Source organism: Candoia aspera, chromosome 12 (genome assembly GCF_035149785.1).
Source record: "Candoia aspera isolate rCanAsp1 chromosome 12, rCanAsp1.hap2, whole genome shotgun sequence".
In the NCBI taxonomy this organism is placed as follows: domain Eukaryota; kingdom Metazoa; phylum Chordata; class Lepidosauria; order Squamata; family Boidae; genus Candoia; species Candoia aspera.
The window spans coordinates 17,588,048-17,605,041 of NC_086164.1; the positions used below are offsets into that span (position 1 = coordinate 17,588,048).

The 16,994-nt window shown below is 39.6% G+C and overlaps 1 protein-coding gene across 1 annotated transcript in view; it reads right to left on the reverse strand.

The window, feature by feature from the left end:
- TRPC5 (transient receptor potential cation channel subfamily C member 5) overlaps positions 1–16,994 on the reverse strand; it is a 132,269-nt gene that overhangs the window by 48,261 nt on the left and 67,014 nt on the right. Inside the window, exons 3-4 of the mRNA XM_063313359.1 lie at positions 7,499–7,835; positions 1,843–1,982 (exon numbers count right to left, since the gene is read on the reverse strand). Coding sequence (XP_063169429.1) covers positions 1,843–1,982; positions 7,499–7,835 — 477 coding nt within the window. The remainder of the gene's footprint in view (positions 1–1,842; positions 1,983–7,498; positions 7,836–16,994) is intronic.

Below are 16,994 nucleotides of genomic sequence, written 5' to 3' on the forward strand. Positions count from 1 at the left end.
GTTTCCAGTATGGGAAAAAATAGAATTATTTTTCTGTCCTGGAGGCTGGAGTGTTGGTTTTGAAAACAATGTTCTCCCTAGATTTCAAAATGGCAGGAAATTGTGCCACTGATTTTTAATATAGTTACAGTAGACCAAGAGAGCCAGTTTGATGTAGTGGTTAAGGCACCAGGCTAGAAAGCAGGAGACCGTGAGTTCTAGCCCCACCTTAGGCACGAAGCCAGCTGGGTGACCTTGGGCCAGTCACTCTCTCTCAGCCCTAGGAAGAAGGCAATGGCAAGCCATGTCTGAAAAACCTTGCCAAGAAAACTGCAGCACTTAGTCCAGGCAGTCGCCAGGAGTCAAAACTGACTTGAAGGCACATACATACACTCAAAAAAGAAAAAAAAAATCCAAGAAAACTGGGAAAACACTTTTACAGCCCCTTCCTGGATGCCTGCCAAATATTACATATGGACAGGGTATTGGAATTTCTTGGGCACCCACGGTCTTCCTGCATCAGAACAATTTCAAGGATTCAAAATCATTATGCCCCATTGTTCTGTTTTTTTAAAAAAATAACTCAAAGTACTTCACAGATTAAGGTAATAAAACAAAAGAAAAATAATATTTTTCTTCTGCCTTGGTTTTATAGCAATAACCCAAGTTGATGGCAAGTCACAATGGTTAAGATATTAAATCATGACATTTGCTGATGTAATAATGGATGGGAATTAATGACTTTGGCTAATCACTGCCTACTGTAGTAATAACCACCCCCTCCCAAAATTTAGGAATACATTTTATAGGGAAGCAGGCTTGGCATTTATTCTATTACCTTTTTGGCACCAAAGATGCTTTGACATTTTAATTTTTATTCCCTTTCACATTCCAATGTGGCCTTCATTTAATTTTATTTCTGCTGACTTAGTTTCTGTGGTCCAGCAGCTGTTTTCAGTGTATTGATTGTTCTAATTCTTTCACTGGCTGTTGTTTTGGGCTTCAGACATGAGTTTTATATGCTTTTACACATTAATTGTAAGCAGGCTCCCAAAACATGTTTCAAGAAGAAGCATTCCAACTCTTAAATGACTAAACCAATGAACACACCATAATACCTGAACTTGGTGCAAACCAGGGGTCCCATCCTAATCAGCATCTGCAATCATGGTTTATTGGAAGAACGATTCCTAAGCCAGGGTAATCTTGGGGTGGTAACAATGAACCAAGATGCTACACTGAATGAAGCTGAGACTAAGAAGAGGTAGGGATTTGAATCAGAAAGAGAAGGATAATGACAGAAGAGTTTGCAGGGATTCTTGGCAACAAACCATGTCCTTTAAGGGTCACTGAGTGGATACATCAGGCCATGGAGGCCATACACATTTGCTTATTAATAGTAAAACTGTCCAAAAACCATCTTCCTATTTCCCTCCTGTTTATTTCCTCTGCAAACAGAGCTTCCATTTTTCACCCTCCCATTCTCAGTTTGCCTTAAAATACATTTATCATTTCTTTTTGTGGTCTCTGATCTTATTTTATAGCTCTGAGCTACCATTCAGTGCTGTCACTGTTCTCTGTTATACTCCCCTTGGGTTTTAATGGCAGTCGGGGAAACTAAGCAAACAGCAGAGCACTTGAGAGAGGATTGTACAGTGAAAGACAACACAAGCACACAGACACACAAACACACGCCCATCTAAGAGTGAAGCTCAATGCCAGAATCCTTAGGAGTTTGCAGAAATTTCCTTCCGTTTTTTTGGAGGGGAAAAAAAAAATCAAAAGCAATTTCCTTGTCATCTAACAGAAGAATTATAAAAAGTAATGCAGAAGAAATATGTGCACTGCACTGATTTAGGGTACCTTGACATATGCGACAATTTTCAGAGAAATGGTTGCTAAGTAGAGAGAGTTCATTGCAAAATCCATCAAGTTCCACCAGTCATGCACGTATTCGTTGAAGCCTCCGTCCCACATTTCTTTGATTTCTCCCCAAATAAAGCCTGTAAGGGGGGAGGGGTGAAAAAAGAACTTTCATTTCTTTTAAGTCACTGTTACCGGGCACCAAAGCAGAACACACTGGAAAAGTTAATTAAAACATAGCAGCTGGGAAACACCAGATTCCATCCTGTTTTCTCCCTCTGGTCCTATTTTTCTATCAAACACAACCGGGCTGTTTTCAAAACTGATTATTACAAAGACGTAAAATGTCGCTTGAAATGAAAGGGGCCGCACCAGTGTAGTAACTGTGCTATGCCTTCAAACCGAAAAGATGGAAAGTCACTGGATATGAACTCTTTTGTATCAAGATGAAAGTTCAGAGAGTGACATTGGGATTTGCCTGCAGATGTTCCATGCAACTTTTCAGAGAGAGAGAAATATTTTTTTCTAATAAGTGATTCATCTTAGAGACAGTTCATTCAGGCTTTTCCATCTCCAAGCAACTGTAATCTCTGATGGTTCATTTTGACTACCCCGAGTTAAGATCGCCTTGGGTTAAGGACGACCTGTAGTTAAGAACAGAGCACGCTGTAGCAAAATTCAAGTTAAACACAAAAATTCGAGTTAAATACACAATGATTTGAGTTAAAATACACAATGGTTCGAGTTAATTACACAGTACTATTTATAGAGTATTATACAATAATACTGTTCTGGCTTACAGTACATACAAATTCAGCTTCAGGTCAGACCTTGGAACAGAACTCATTCGTAAGCTGGGGACTACCTGTATCAAGATCGGCTAGCCACATGATGGCAGAGCAATATGAGTTGAAACCAGGTTAGTCTGGGGAGGCTAACTCCCAAAACAGAGTTTCATCCCTCTGCTGGATTTTGTGTGGCGAAGGGCAGTCCTTGGAGAGTAACCATGGAGCAACAGTTGTCCAGATGGTCCAACTCAGTAGACAGTGGAGTTCTAAATACAACCTTACTAAACACAATCAACAGAGAAAACAGAGAATTCTCCCCTTTTTTTTAAAATCCCATAACTGTGTGATTGTTTTTACCTCTGTAATTGCTGTGATTTTTATTGTGAATCACTCTGATTGGTTTAATGACAGTGATTGTTTGGACTGCTGCTCAATTCTTTTTTTTTTAATTACTATTTGTTACTTTTTAAGGTTTTTCTCAATTTTATGTGCATGGGTCTTCAAGAAGAACTAGATCGAAAAAGAGCAGAGGAATGGAAAAAATAAAGAAGGAATCAGTGTAAAAATGTGCAAAGGCTCTCCAAGATGCTTCATCTCTTTTCTTTCTACCACTCCACACATTTCTAGCCATTGATCAAGTCTGCCTATACTAATGAGATTCCTGTTGGCTTGCATCTCATCACTACCTCATTTCTTTATTTATTTTATGGACTGCACAAATATTTAATAGCCTTGGGCTAGAAAGTCTCAGTCATAAAACTAATCTGCTTTATCCCCCCCCCCCGAGTTCCCTTTCATCTGGTGAAAGCAAAGTGGCTTATTTTAGCAAAGAAAAAACGTTTCAGTGAAATTCTCATGGGTGGGAACTGCTGTTTTACACTTATTTAGTGATGAGATGGTCAAGGTCTGGCCTGCAGCTTTGCCAACAGAGAAATGGGAGCAGCCTGGGTGGATTCAATATAGAGGAAACATTAATGACAATAGTAATAAAAACAGTAGAACAGGAGACATTTCCTTGCAATCTCAATTCCTTTCTTCTATTTCTGACCCTTTGGAATTACAGTTCAGAAGCTGGTTTCATGCTGCCAGAATCAAGCAAAATTTCCCTTTGCTACCCCCAGTTTCTTGCCGGCACAACTAAAATGGTAGAGGATCTTTTGATGCAGAAACCCATGAGTTACAGTTATTGTGAGTAATCATAGAATTGTTACTATAGTTACTGTCCTGTTGTCTGCAGAGAACGTGACAGCACCTTCCATGACTCTTCCTTTTTAATCAAAGGGACATTTTATAAAAAATTCCCTCTTCCAATTAACTTATTTGCAGGGAATTGTACTCTAACTCTCCGGTGTGATCAATAATCTCAAGATATTATTATTTATGTAAGACAAACACTTTTTAAAAAGTGTTTTAAAAAACAGACTGGAACTATGAGATCATCACCATCACCATTGGCATCATCATCACCACCACCATCATCACCATCACTATCATCATCATCTTGTATGCTGCCTGATTCTCAATGTATGTGTGTGTATGTACACATAGAGGTTTTTTCCTTCTCAAAAGCAGAAAAAAGATTTAAAAAAAGAAGAGTGGGTAACATACTGAATAAGGAAAGCTTGTGGGCCACCATGCAAGGCATCAACTTTCTTTCACCCAACTGCCACGTCAAAGTTACAATGTGAAGAATCCCTTCGGTCCCTGATTTATTTTTAAGAGCTGTTGAAGTGAGGAATTACAGTTAACAATTTCACTTCATTTCCTTATTTAAAAACCCCTCAGATATCCACTCCAAACTTTTTTGTTTTTAAAAATAGATTCGATGAAAGTAAATAAAATGGAACAGGAATCATATTATTAGTTCAAGAATAATCAGAGGCTGTAAAAGAAAAAGAAGGTTTTTCCATTCAGAATAAATCTTTGCCATCACTCAGGGTTGTCTTTATGTAGACTCAAAGTCAAATTAATTGGCTAAAATGCCATGTTCTACATTGCACTGTGTTTTTGACATTTATTAAATATATTCTCCCTTGCTTAGGTCTTCCCTTTCTACACACAAGGTATTTGTTGTCTTTATTAATGTTTCTTATATGGCCTGGTTTTTTTAACTATATTTTTTTATTGAACTCTTTTTACAGTACCTTATGCTTTATTTTATTTTGCATGCCATTTCACAATTTAATGAATGGTTCAGTAATACACGAAAATTAGAGGGAAATACTGTGATATCACCATTCTGCCAACTTGACCTTCAGCTGGCTTTGATAATGCAACAAGGCAGAGGCAAGAAATATATTTATAAAGTATAAATATAGTCATGTGAATTGATGACTAACAATGAACAACAGCTACATGGTACAAAAATGGCAAAATTATCATGTCTGTAACAATTTCTCCCCCTATTTTTTCATACCAAAACATGTCCATAAAACTCAACTCAGCATTTTAAGCACACCATTATTTGGCAACTGACTGTTGGAAGATCCGAAGGACCAGGCTAGAGAGAGATCATCCTGCAAAAAATCTATGTGGTTGCTAAGAGTTGATACCAACTTGATGGCACATATTCAATCAATCAATTTAGCAACTGTAGGGTGCTTTTAGACTGTAGCTTATCTACAGTTACTTTCTCTTCTTATAAGGAACTTTGCATCCAAGAATATTCCCTGAAATATGCTCGATTGGTATTATTGGGATCCACATGTGAGCTGTTGGTTAGCTTACATTAACTGCAATGCAGCCTGAGTAAAGGGTTGCATACTGCCTCTGTGACATTACTTGACTTTGTGTAGCATAGGAATTATGACTCCCAGCTACATAGCAGAAACCCCCAGGTTTCTATTTCATTTGTACCATGGATTCACTGGTCACATAGATATAATTGGAGGAGGTTCATCAGATATGTATTAGGAAGCCATGGGTGAAATCTATAGCTGTTCATCTCCTCCCCTTGCACTTCTTTGATCATGTGTTGGTTTCCAGCATAACCATCTTAAGTGCAATAAGCCAACTGCAATTACCATTAGAATGAAGTCACTTTGACTTAACATCAAAAGCAAAGAAAAGTAAAATCTTTGTGTTGAGATCAACTGCTAGAGATTTCATAACAGGCCCGTGGAATTCTCTGGGCAGGAATATGGAAAGGATTTGCCACTGCCTTCTCCCAGGAATTTTCTTCCCCAACTTCCTTGCTAACTTACAACTCTAGGATTTCTTGATACAGTAGTCTTCCATCCCACTACTAACCAGGTCCAACCCTGTTTAAATTTGTGATGGTTTTCTAGGTCCTTTTATCTAGCTGGGCAATGTCAAGAAAGAAAGCATATAATGCTAAGAAACAAATCAAATCAGGAAAAGAAAGTTTGCTATACATATATTTATAGTAAATTTGTTGGGAAATGGTGATTTTGCTTTTATTGCTGTTTACCATCCAGAGTCACATTCTGTGAGTTGGGTGGTCAAATCACTCACTCATTCAGTCAATCAGTCAATTAAATTTATGTATTGACTGAACATGTGTTCATATATTTCATTAAAATATCATGAACATCAAGACTACTGTACAGAGATGAGGAACCAGTCATCCTTCACATATTATTTGATCTCCAGCTCTTTGACGGTCCAACCGGCATGATCATTAATAATAACACTTGTAGTCCAATATTTAAAAAAATCACAGATCCCTCTCTTAAGTATAAATTGCAACATAAGATATGCTAAAAAAATAAGAATTTATCTATAAGATTCCTGGGTGGATATTACTAGATGTAATATCTACCTTCACCATCTTAATCCTTCTAATTCAATGAAGAGTCCTCTAAATCAGATTCAAGGATATCTACATCAAGTATCTTGTTCCTGTTTCACACACTATTCAGATGTTTCAGGAAGCCTAAACAACAGGGCAGGAAAACAATAGACATTCTAATTGTCCCTTCTGTTTCCAGAACTGGAGTTTGCATTCTACTATCAGGGATGCCAGTCTTCAATTAACCTGAGTTCTCCTTCAGCTGGTCAAATAATCTTGTTTCAATAACTGTCTAAGCCAACTGCTGTCACTATATCTCATGCATGGTACCTTTCAACCTAATCCCTCAAGGATATGTTAGAACTACTACTCACTCAGTTCCTGGAAATTCATGGGAATTCTGGATGTGGTCATCTTAGCATATCTGGAGGATATCAGGGGAACATGGCTTACAGAATGGTGCAGAGAAGTCTTGCAACTCACGTATCCCACCCAGTTCAGTGTCCAACAGTGTTTAGACTGAGATATGCTAAAGGTTTTGATGTCAGAACACCGATAATCTGAATTCTCCATGGAACAGGATGTTCTGTATTTGGATGCTTCAAGAGCCACAAGACTCATAAGCAACACCAGAAGACCCTGGTCAAACTGTATGTTTACCTAACCCATTTTGGCCATTCTGAATCTCTGCAAGGTTATAGCAGAAGCCTTTCCCATAATTTCCTACATGGACTCAGAGTTGCCAGGGACTGAATTTGAGGACCTCTCCATACAAAACAGGTCAATACTCATTCAGTTACACAACCTCACTAAGATAGATCCCAGTGCCCTCTCTGACAATGCCACTGATCCTGAGTTGTCCTTCACAGCTGCCAACTGTTTTCATTGGTGTCTCCATAGGTTCTACTCCTATGGGATGGGATGGGATGGGATGGGATGTTCCAAAATTGCAACAGACAGTAAGAAGGATGTGGCCTTTTTTCCCATAGAAGAGACAGCAGCTGTTGGTCCTGAAGTGTCTTATTTGCCAAACTTATTTACATGGAGATAGCAACATCCCAATCAAAATCAATCTGCAAGCAGTCCTCATTAACCCTCAGTGCCTTCATTGATTTACCTAAAACCCAGGGGAGGATCATCCATTCCACCACAGTAGGAGGAGGTCCTTGCATGTGCAGGTCTGTCCTGACAATGTGCTGGGATGCAAGCAGTAGCATGAAGAGGAAGGTAAGGTAGGAGCCCGTGTGGCAGATAAACTTGATAAATGGCTTTTTAATGAACAGCCCCAGCCTGCTCTTAGGTGCGATCAAATAAGCCACAGAAAGCACTGGAAACAGCAGTCCGATAGTGACACAGGTCAAAAGTTTGACCGCCCAATGCTTCCGCCGCCATCCGGGGAAGCCGTCGTACCAAAGCGTTGCTAGTAGTTGTTGGCAGTTGGGCTGAGCAACAAACTGGAGTGGGAGAAAGAGAGAGAGAGAAGGAGAGAGGGGGAGAGAAAAAAAGGAGAAGTGGAGATGAGTACAATTGCAACAAGTGACAGCAGTGGCAACTGGAAGAACAAAAGAAAGGATTTGCTGTATCAAGCCTGGGGCAATCTATGGTCTGTGAGAAATACACAGCCCCTAATCTGTTTTGCAGGCCTCAGAGTTCCCCTGGAACTTTTTTCACTACCCATCACCAAAATTGCTGGGGCAAATAAATAAAACAAGGTGCAAGAAGCTTCAGATTACCTTAGGTAAAGGTAAAAGTTTCCCTTGACATTAAGTCCAGCTGTGTCTGACTCTAGGGGGTGGTGCTCATCTCTGTTTCAAAGCCGAAGAGCCGGCGTTTGTCCATAGACACTTCCGTGGTCATGTGGCCGGCATGACTAAACGGAATGCCGTTACCTGCCTGCCGAAGTGGTACCTATTAATCAACTCACATTTGCATGTTTTCGAACTGCTCGGTTGGCAGGAGCTGGGACTAGCAACGGGAGCTCACCCCATCACGCGGATTCGAACCGCCGACCTTCCGATCGGCAAGCTCAGCAGCTCAGTGGTTTAACCTGCAGCACCACCACGTCCCTTTCAGATTACCTTAGAACAACTCAAATTGACATCCCACCTGCAGAAGTCTTTAACTGACCCTCTTGCATGATATCATCATGCAATCACCCTGCCATCTCTCTCTCTTGGCCCTCTAAGAAAAACATGCAGTCTCCATTCTCAAATACTTTCCTAATTCTTGATCAAGCTCAATGTTTTTCAATGTTGGGCTCTTCCAAATGTACGGAGTCTGGTTCCCTGAATTCTCCAACTAGCATGGGGGTTGCTGAGACTCCTGGGAATTGAAGACACATTTGGAAGCTGCTCAGGTTAGAGAAGACTAATGTAGTCAACATCCAGGAAAACGTCTCCAAGATGCTTGTTACTGAGGCATAAATATCATGACTGTCTTCTCAAAAAGAATGGTCATCACCAATATTTAATAGGTGTGTTACTACCACCCACATATTCCTCAAGTCAGTCCAGTGTTATTTCAACTCCTCTGATTACAACTTCAAATCCAGTTCTGCTACTGGAGTTCTGCCATCCTCAACTCACCAAAAGGGCAGAAGTCTTCATGTTTTCTCCTAGTCCATGGTTCTCTGGCCCCATGCTAACTTTAATAATATACTCTTCAGGTCTCAACCAAATAAATTTACTAACCGTCTTCTAGAATCTTAGTCTAATGAGCATTCTCTGCATTAAATGCCTCCCAAGGGCTGGATTATGGATCTCATCCTCTCAATGCTGCCTAGGTATGTTGGGATTTGTAGTTAAAAATACCTGGAGGACATCTGGTAAAGTGAACTGTTTTGTGCCTCCCTTATGTGTTTCTTAAAGGTGAGGCAGAGATAATTTGGGACAATCTTTTTGTGGGGAGGGGGAAGATGACTTTCTGCAAAATTCTCATTTTGCAAACTCTACCTGTGCTTATGTGTATTTATTTGTTTGCTTGCTTGACCCACCCCTGTCCTGAAGAAGTCTGGGTGGCATACAAGAAAAAGAGAAAAACAAAAACAGAAAGAAAACCACAACATGGCGATAAAACCCAATCAAATCCCAATAAACATGGCATAAAACACTACACACACATTTTCAAATATACAAATTAATGCACTTCTCTTATATGCATTGCTGGGGTTTCCATCTCCTAAGCTGCAGGCTTTTTATTCCTCCAATGCACTCATTCTTTAAGACGCACATCCTGCAATAGGTACCTATGTTTTTGCTGGTGCTGTTTTTTTGGTTTGCAAAAAGATTAAAATTTGGCTTGTTCATGCTCATTGGACTTACTTCCCTAAAACTGGTTTATTTACATTATCTGTGTTATTAAATTCATACTCCACATTTCTGCTTATAAAAGCCCTCCCAGTTTGTTTGCCTAAAAATTCCCATACCACAGACTTCTCATTCCTCCCTAGGGCCCAAGAAAGTGGGTCACAGCCTAAACTTAACCTGCCCTGGGCTCCCTTGCACCAGTGCATTTAAGAAGGCACCAGCTCTAATACATGTCGTCAATGGGATTGGCCAGTCTGCTCTTGTCCCAGCACCATGGGCAAGAACCATAGAAGAGCAGGCAGAGATTTTTATCCCTTCTGTCAGAAGACAAGTTCATTTTTCTCCTGCAACTCCAGCTGGGTCTGTGCCCAATGAAATGATTTCATTTTGCAAATCTGCCATTGCTATTAAAAATTAAGAGGCTTCATATTTCATTCAAGAGGTTCTTTCGAGAAAAGGAAGAAAAGGAAAAGGGAGGGGAGCACAGTTCCATTAAGGAGGCGGAGGAAAGAAAATCTCATTTTGAAACAGGGATAGGATCTTCTAATCAAGTCCGCCTCGTAGCTGCGGGGAGGGAATTGATGAACCGCTAATTTCCACCCTGAATCTGATTGGGGGCCAAGCTGAATGCCACGGCCAAGTGTTTTTGCTTACAGCTCCTAAACGCCTGGACTTGCTTAAAGATCACAGGCAGAAGAGAAAGATCCCAGCAAAGCTATTTATTTACTAAGATTTAATTAAGTCATCTACCTGGTACCCTGCAGCCAGACAATTTCCCAGAATGGTTGATGTAGGAAGGAAAAGGGGTTAGGAAGAAAAAGACAATATAACCCAGGCGTGATGGTTTAGAATGTTATGATGCCTTCAGTACCTGGTTATGGTGGAAATATCTACTAACAAGAATCACAATCCCATACCTAGAACAAACTGCATTATTTCAAGTAAATATTGCCATTTTGAGGGACCAAAGAAGTGTGCCATGGAACAGCATCCCCTCAAGAGATACGGATGACACCTTCTTTCCTGGGGTTCCCAAAAGTGCTTAAGACTGGCTGTGTTCCCAGGCCTGGGGATCATGTGCTTCCTGATGGAGCCCTGTCATGTTTTTGAATAGTTTATAGTTGTTTTAGTCCAGGCTGCCTGTTTATGTGGGTTTGTTTTTATTGTTTTCTGGGTTTTGTAAGCTACCCAGAGTCTAATGGAGTGGTCAACTACAACAAATTTAATAAATTAAATAATTTTTCTGCTAAGAAAGCTCTGAACATTTGCAAAGCACTTTTACTCATTGTCAAGGATTCTGGATGTGTATTCCAAAGCACATCGTCCATTCACAGAGTATTGGGTGTTTCTTATTCCTTATGGTTAACCTACAAGAACAGGAAAAATCTAACTCTTCCGATGCAATGGTATGGGGGAATGATCTTGGGAGACAGGAGGAAGAGCCATAGATTGGACAATCAACCTGTAAAAGATATCTCAGCCCACAGGAGGAGGGCAGGCATTTCAGAAGGGACCCTCCCTAGATTTCTGGAGAGTAAAAGGAGAGGAGAGGAGAAATACTTTCAGTCTTGCAAGATTCTGTTAATGTAACCTTACAAGAAAGATAGAACTAGTACTCATAGCTGTTCTTCTTGTCTGGACTACCTTGAAGGGCCTTGCAGTACGATGTACAGAATAGGGAACTTAGCTCAGTGGTATAAAACTTACTTGGCATGTACAATATTCTAGGTTCATTCCTGGGCTGCTCTTGGTCAAAAGGTCAAGCAGCAACACTGGGAGAGGGAATTCCATGGATAAGGGAGATTCACTGCTTGAAGGAGAAGAAGTTGCCCACTCCCTTCTCCAGTGCTCCTTGGCTCCCCGTCCCCAAAAGCAGAGGCACTGTATCACCATTCATTGGCTGGCTGGCCAGCTGACCAGTTGCCTTGTGAACATCACTTTGAGTGAAGCCCCCTCCCTCCTCCTGAACTGACAGCTAAAGGCAACATGCCACCCCATTCCAGAAGCACCTGCTGGAATCCATAGGAATAACAGTCCAATGTTTGTGGTGGGAGTTTTAGGAGGTCATGTTCACTTAAAGTTCTAACCAATGCATTCAAACCACCTGGTTTGCCATTTGGAGCATTAAAATGACCTTCTCAACCCAGCATTAGGCCAAACATTTTGGAATTTGGCCACCTGGGGATGTAACCTCATTGCTGAATAGATCTATTGTGCCTTTCAAAGGCATGCATTTATTTAGTGATTAATGAAACATATTGTTTACCCTGTCACAATTCAAAAACACTTCATCTATTTAATTCTTCAAGGAATAATACAGAACCAAGAACAAACAAAAAGAATCACATCTTTCACTGGTGTTCATTCGAAATTTGAGTTCCAGCTGGGTACCTGGGAATTATCCAAGTCATGTTGTAAGATATCATATGTGCCCAGCAAGGTGGTGTTTTTTTTGCAAATCCGCAGCTGATGTAGCCAACATATTTAGTTCTTGTAAACATTTGCTTAATTTGTTATTCTGCCCAATGCACCAATAACTATTGAGACAACTTTGCAGCATCTTTTCCATAATCTAGCCATTTCAGTTGTTAGATCTTTATATTCTGTAATTTTTTTCCTATTCTTTTCCCTCAATCCTGCTGTTCCTAAGTATTGCTGCATCTACAATTTTTTTCTTTTCAATTATTTGTTGTATCTGGTGTGTTATGTTCTAGATGGCATTCTTTGTATCTAATTATCCCATTAAAATTTAACAAGATCATTTTCAACAACTTCTTCAATTTTGTGATTATATCACATTCGGGAAACTAAAAACTTACAATTTTTGCACAGATACCAATGGACCACAATGACTTTTCTGTCCTGAAGTTGTTTACACTGTAGTCAGTCTGAGCAATTTTGTTGCATCCACTAATTCCATAATCCATAGTTTCTTTTCTTTATAAAATCTGCATTTGCTGCTGTTCAATCCATGTTGAATCCTTGATTCATCACATTTATTTGTGATGCTTGTTCTTGAACTGCAAAAATTAATCCTTCTGTTTCCTTCTTATTGGTGCCAGCTTGTAACCACTGATTTTGTCCCCTTTATTCTCAGTTTTCTTGTAAGTCCTGGCTATGCAATAGTTTATATCTCCAATTTTCTAAAAGGTTTTCCAACAATTTACTTTTATAGTCATTTTGTGCTTCTGTTATGCTCAGGATGTTTTCTTTGCAAACTGAGATGAGTATTTTCTCTTTGATTGCCTTGATGTAATTATTTAATCCATGTTTTTCTTCTTCAACTGTCTGTTTTACTTGCAGTAAACCATGGCCTCCAATTTTTTGTATTAATTATAGTCAATCAACCTAATTTCATGAATGCGGTGCATGATGCATTGTCATCAGTTTTTGGGGTTTTCTCATCTAAATGATCTAATTCAGCTGTCTCCAGTTTAATTGCCTGATACTGGCATCAGATATGTGTTAAAACCATGAACACATGTTGTTATATTTCTACCATTTAAGTTGAGTTGAGAATTTTTTGCACTAAATATTCAAAACTGTTTTTTTTTAACTTCATTATACAAAATGTCTTATTTCAGTATTCCTAGATATTTGTATCTTTCCATGGCCAAAGATTTTACAACATTCCCATTTTTGAACGGTACCTCTTCATTTTGTTCAGTTTTTCCTTTCTTTATGCTGAGCATCACCCATTTGTCAAATCCAAATTCCATTTTGATATCCTCAGTATATATCCTTACCCTATTAAGTAAGGATTCAACTTCAGATTGTCAGATCCCTCCGATCAAAAGGTTAGCAGAATCCCTTATTGGAGCATCTTCCTTTGGTCCCTTATCATTGGGAAGAGACTCCGTGTCGCCAGATGGACGGGGGCGTTGGGTTGGGGTGTGAAGTAGATTATTATGGCTAGGGATTTATGGTGTTCACAGGTCAAGGCCAGTGAGAGGAGATACACCAGCAAGCCACCTGGATTGGGAAAGGGGGGTGACATGCTTTAGTGGGGAGTGGGGGGGAAGAAGTAATTTTGTGAATGTGGTTTTAAATGTAGGTTTTGCATGGGTACTTCCCATTTGCAGCTTTGCTCTAGTGCTGGTCATTTCGCTTCATTAAAACAGTAAAAGGAGCTTGGACTCTAGACTGTTAGTGTGAATGCTTGAATGTGCCAGTGCTTACACAGATTTTGATTTTCCATATAGCTTCATATCATCTCTGTATAACAGGTAGGGTATTTTTCTGGTTTCTTGACAGTTCATATCTTTCTTTTATTTAGAACATGAGTGAAGAGTGTCATGGAGATAGCAACAAGCAATGGAGACAATAAATCCCCTTGAAAAATTCCTCTCCTGATGTTACGTTCCCAATTTCTTTACCATTTTCCATTAAAATTGTTTTCTAAGCCATTTGCAAGTTGGTTTGTCTTCATTTGGATGATCTTTTGTCCCTTGTGAATTTCAGCATTTACCTTTTTGTTCAGGTTCACGCAATGAACTTTTGGATATGTGACTTGAGATCACAGTTGCTAATATATCAGTTAGCAGCTTGAACATTGGCAGTAATCAAGTAATTGGTCTGTGATTGCTTGCACCTACACTCCTGCCTATGTCTTTTATTACTAAAAATGTATGACCGGTTATTATCCATTCTTCAACATTTCCAATTTGTAATCTTTCATTAAACTGAGTAACCAGCCTTGCACAGAGTCAGATGTTAAATCAAAATCCATATACTGGTGCCATCCAGCTCTTAACCTTCTTTGCTTGCTTTTTAATCATTTCTGATCTTGGGACTGTATCATCCATTTTTACTGAGGCGATGTTCATTCATTTTGCATATTTATTATGTTCTTTTGGGTTATCCCACATGCCACTCCAAACTTGCAATATTTCATTTTGATTAGGGCAAACATCTAGGTTTGTAGTATTTCTCAGCAATGCTTTATAAAACAAGTGATGGTTTATTTGAAACTGCAGATTTTGTTGAACTTGCTTTATCCTACCTTCATACAGTTCACTTTTCTTTAACACAGTGGTGACTCATTGTTTTAATTCTTCTGAGACTTTTTATTATCTTAGTGCCAAGATTGTAGCTCTTCTATAAGCTTTCCTTGATTTCTCAAATTCTTTCCTTCAAGGAGGAAGAGGAGGAGGGGGGAGGAGACAGAATCAATCCACTGAAAGATGAAGGCCTCTTCATTGAAGATATGAATTGTAATCTACCATATTCATCTGGTGTGGCTTGGTAGGAAGATATGTTTTGACTTCCCACTTTAGGGAAGAGAAAGAGGGAGCATGCCTTCAAAATGTCAAAAGTGCCCCAGGAAGATTAAGATCCCTACTTCAAGACCATGCTTTATGCTATCATAAACGTAACACTGCAACAACAAAAATGAAAAACTTCTGAAAAAAATTACAAGGATTACATAAGAACAAAATTTACTGTGGCAGGGTCCATTTTAACAAATCTTACAAATTAGATCTTGTTGGTCAAAAAATTAGTCAGTGCAAGTGAAACAAATTTACTGTGGCATAAGCTTTTGTGTACTTCAGTACATCTATCAGCTGCCTGAAGTGCTAGGCTGACTTACAAGTATATACCTTTAGAACATTTGGCTGGTGGTAGGGAGGGAATGGAACTGTGAACAGCAAGAAGGAGGTTAATGGTAGGAAGCACAGACAGTGACAATTACCTTCTGAAGTGTAGCCCTTCACAAAACAGTTGCTGGGTAATAACAAAGACATCTGTGCGTTGGTGAACCAACTAACTCACTCAACTGTGTTCAAGCCACAGGATGGAGAGTTGCAGTAAGTATTATGATGAATGGGAATCTGAATGGTCTTACAAGGAAATGTAAGTGTTCATTTCTTTGAGGATGGCCAATATGCCATATTCAAGTTAGTTTTCTTTCAATCTTGCATTTTCAGATTTTAAATCTGTAGCATTCACAGAGGTTTATACATTCGTTTAACTAACGAAAACCAAGCTGTGATGCTAGCAATGCCCTACATATGGGCATCTGTGGGGTGTTTGTGTGTATCTGTCAAAAAAGTCAAGATGGTGGCCATGCCTGCATCAATGTAAAAGGGGCAGGGCTTCAATCACAGATTCAGCCACCATCTTGACTTTTCTGATACCTCTGGAGTAGGTGAGACACTGCAAGCTTTTTTCAATTCCTCACAGAGCCTCTCAAGTTGGAATTCAGTCACCAAATTATGGTAATATAATTTTTCACTTGATAATTTTTTTTAAAAAAAGCAAGAAAATAAGCATTTTAAGGTCAGTGACCCTTATGGCTATTCTCTACTGATATTCATCACAGTGAACCAGCAGCAGATGAGAGGAGACACCTTTCAAATGCCAAAGTATCTGAAAGACTGTCCCTTCTTATAACTTTTAAAAAAGAAATCTTTGGGTGGAAAAAAAGTCCATTGTGGCCCATTCAGTATCTGCACCATGGCAGAATGGAGGTCTACTCCCTCTTGGTATCTACTTCTCCATGGATTTTCACTTCCATATTCAGCTGGGGCAGAATGCAGCGGTGTGGGCAGTTACGTGCACTGCTAGAACAGCGCATGTTACACCTCTGCTCCGCAAGCTCCATTGGTTGCCAGTTTGCTTCTGGGTACAATTCAAGGTACTGGTTTTAACCTTTAAAGCCCTTCATGGCATGGGGTTGGATTATCTGAGGGACCTCATCTCCCCGATTACTTCAGCCTGGCCCATCAGATCTAGCAGAGAAGGCATGTTGAGCGTACCATCAGCTAGGGACGTGCATTTGATGGGTCCAGGTGTTGGGCCTTCTCTGCTGTGGTGCCCACCTTGTGGAACATTCTTCCCCCAATATTAGATTAGCTCCACCCTTTTGGACCTTCTGGAAGTCCCTCAAGACCTGGTTATGTCACCAGGCCTGGGTTATGTCCCCAGGGAACCAGAGACATGTTTAGATGGCTCCATTGCTGAGTTAGCTATCCTTAGTCTCGCCTGGGTTGTATACTTGTTTTTATCATATTTATCTTTTAATAAGGGAGTACTTACAACTCTGTGAGAATCATGATGTGGTAGAAAAAAGAATTTTTTGTTGTTTCCCTATCTTGTTTTGTTGTTTCCCCACCTTCATTTCATTTCATTTCATTTCATTTATTTTTTTGCACTGTTGAATACTGTCTGGGCTATTTCTCAGTTGCTTCTTTCCTTTGATGGACATTTCCAAAGCAATCTATTTTAGCTGTTGGCTTGATTTGACTTTTCTTTCCTTCATAGTGCGATTCTCTCTCTTACACCCAGGCCAAAGCTTTCAACAAGTGA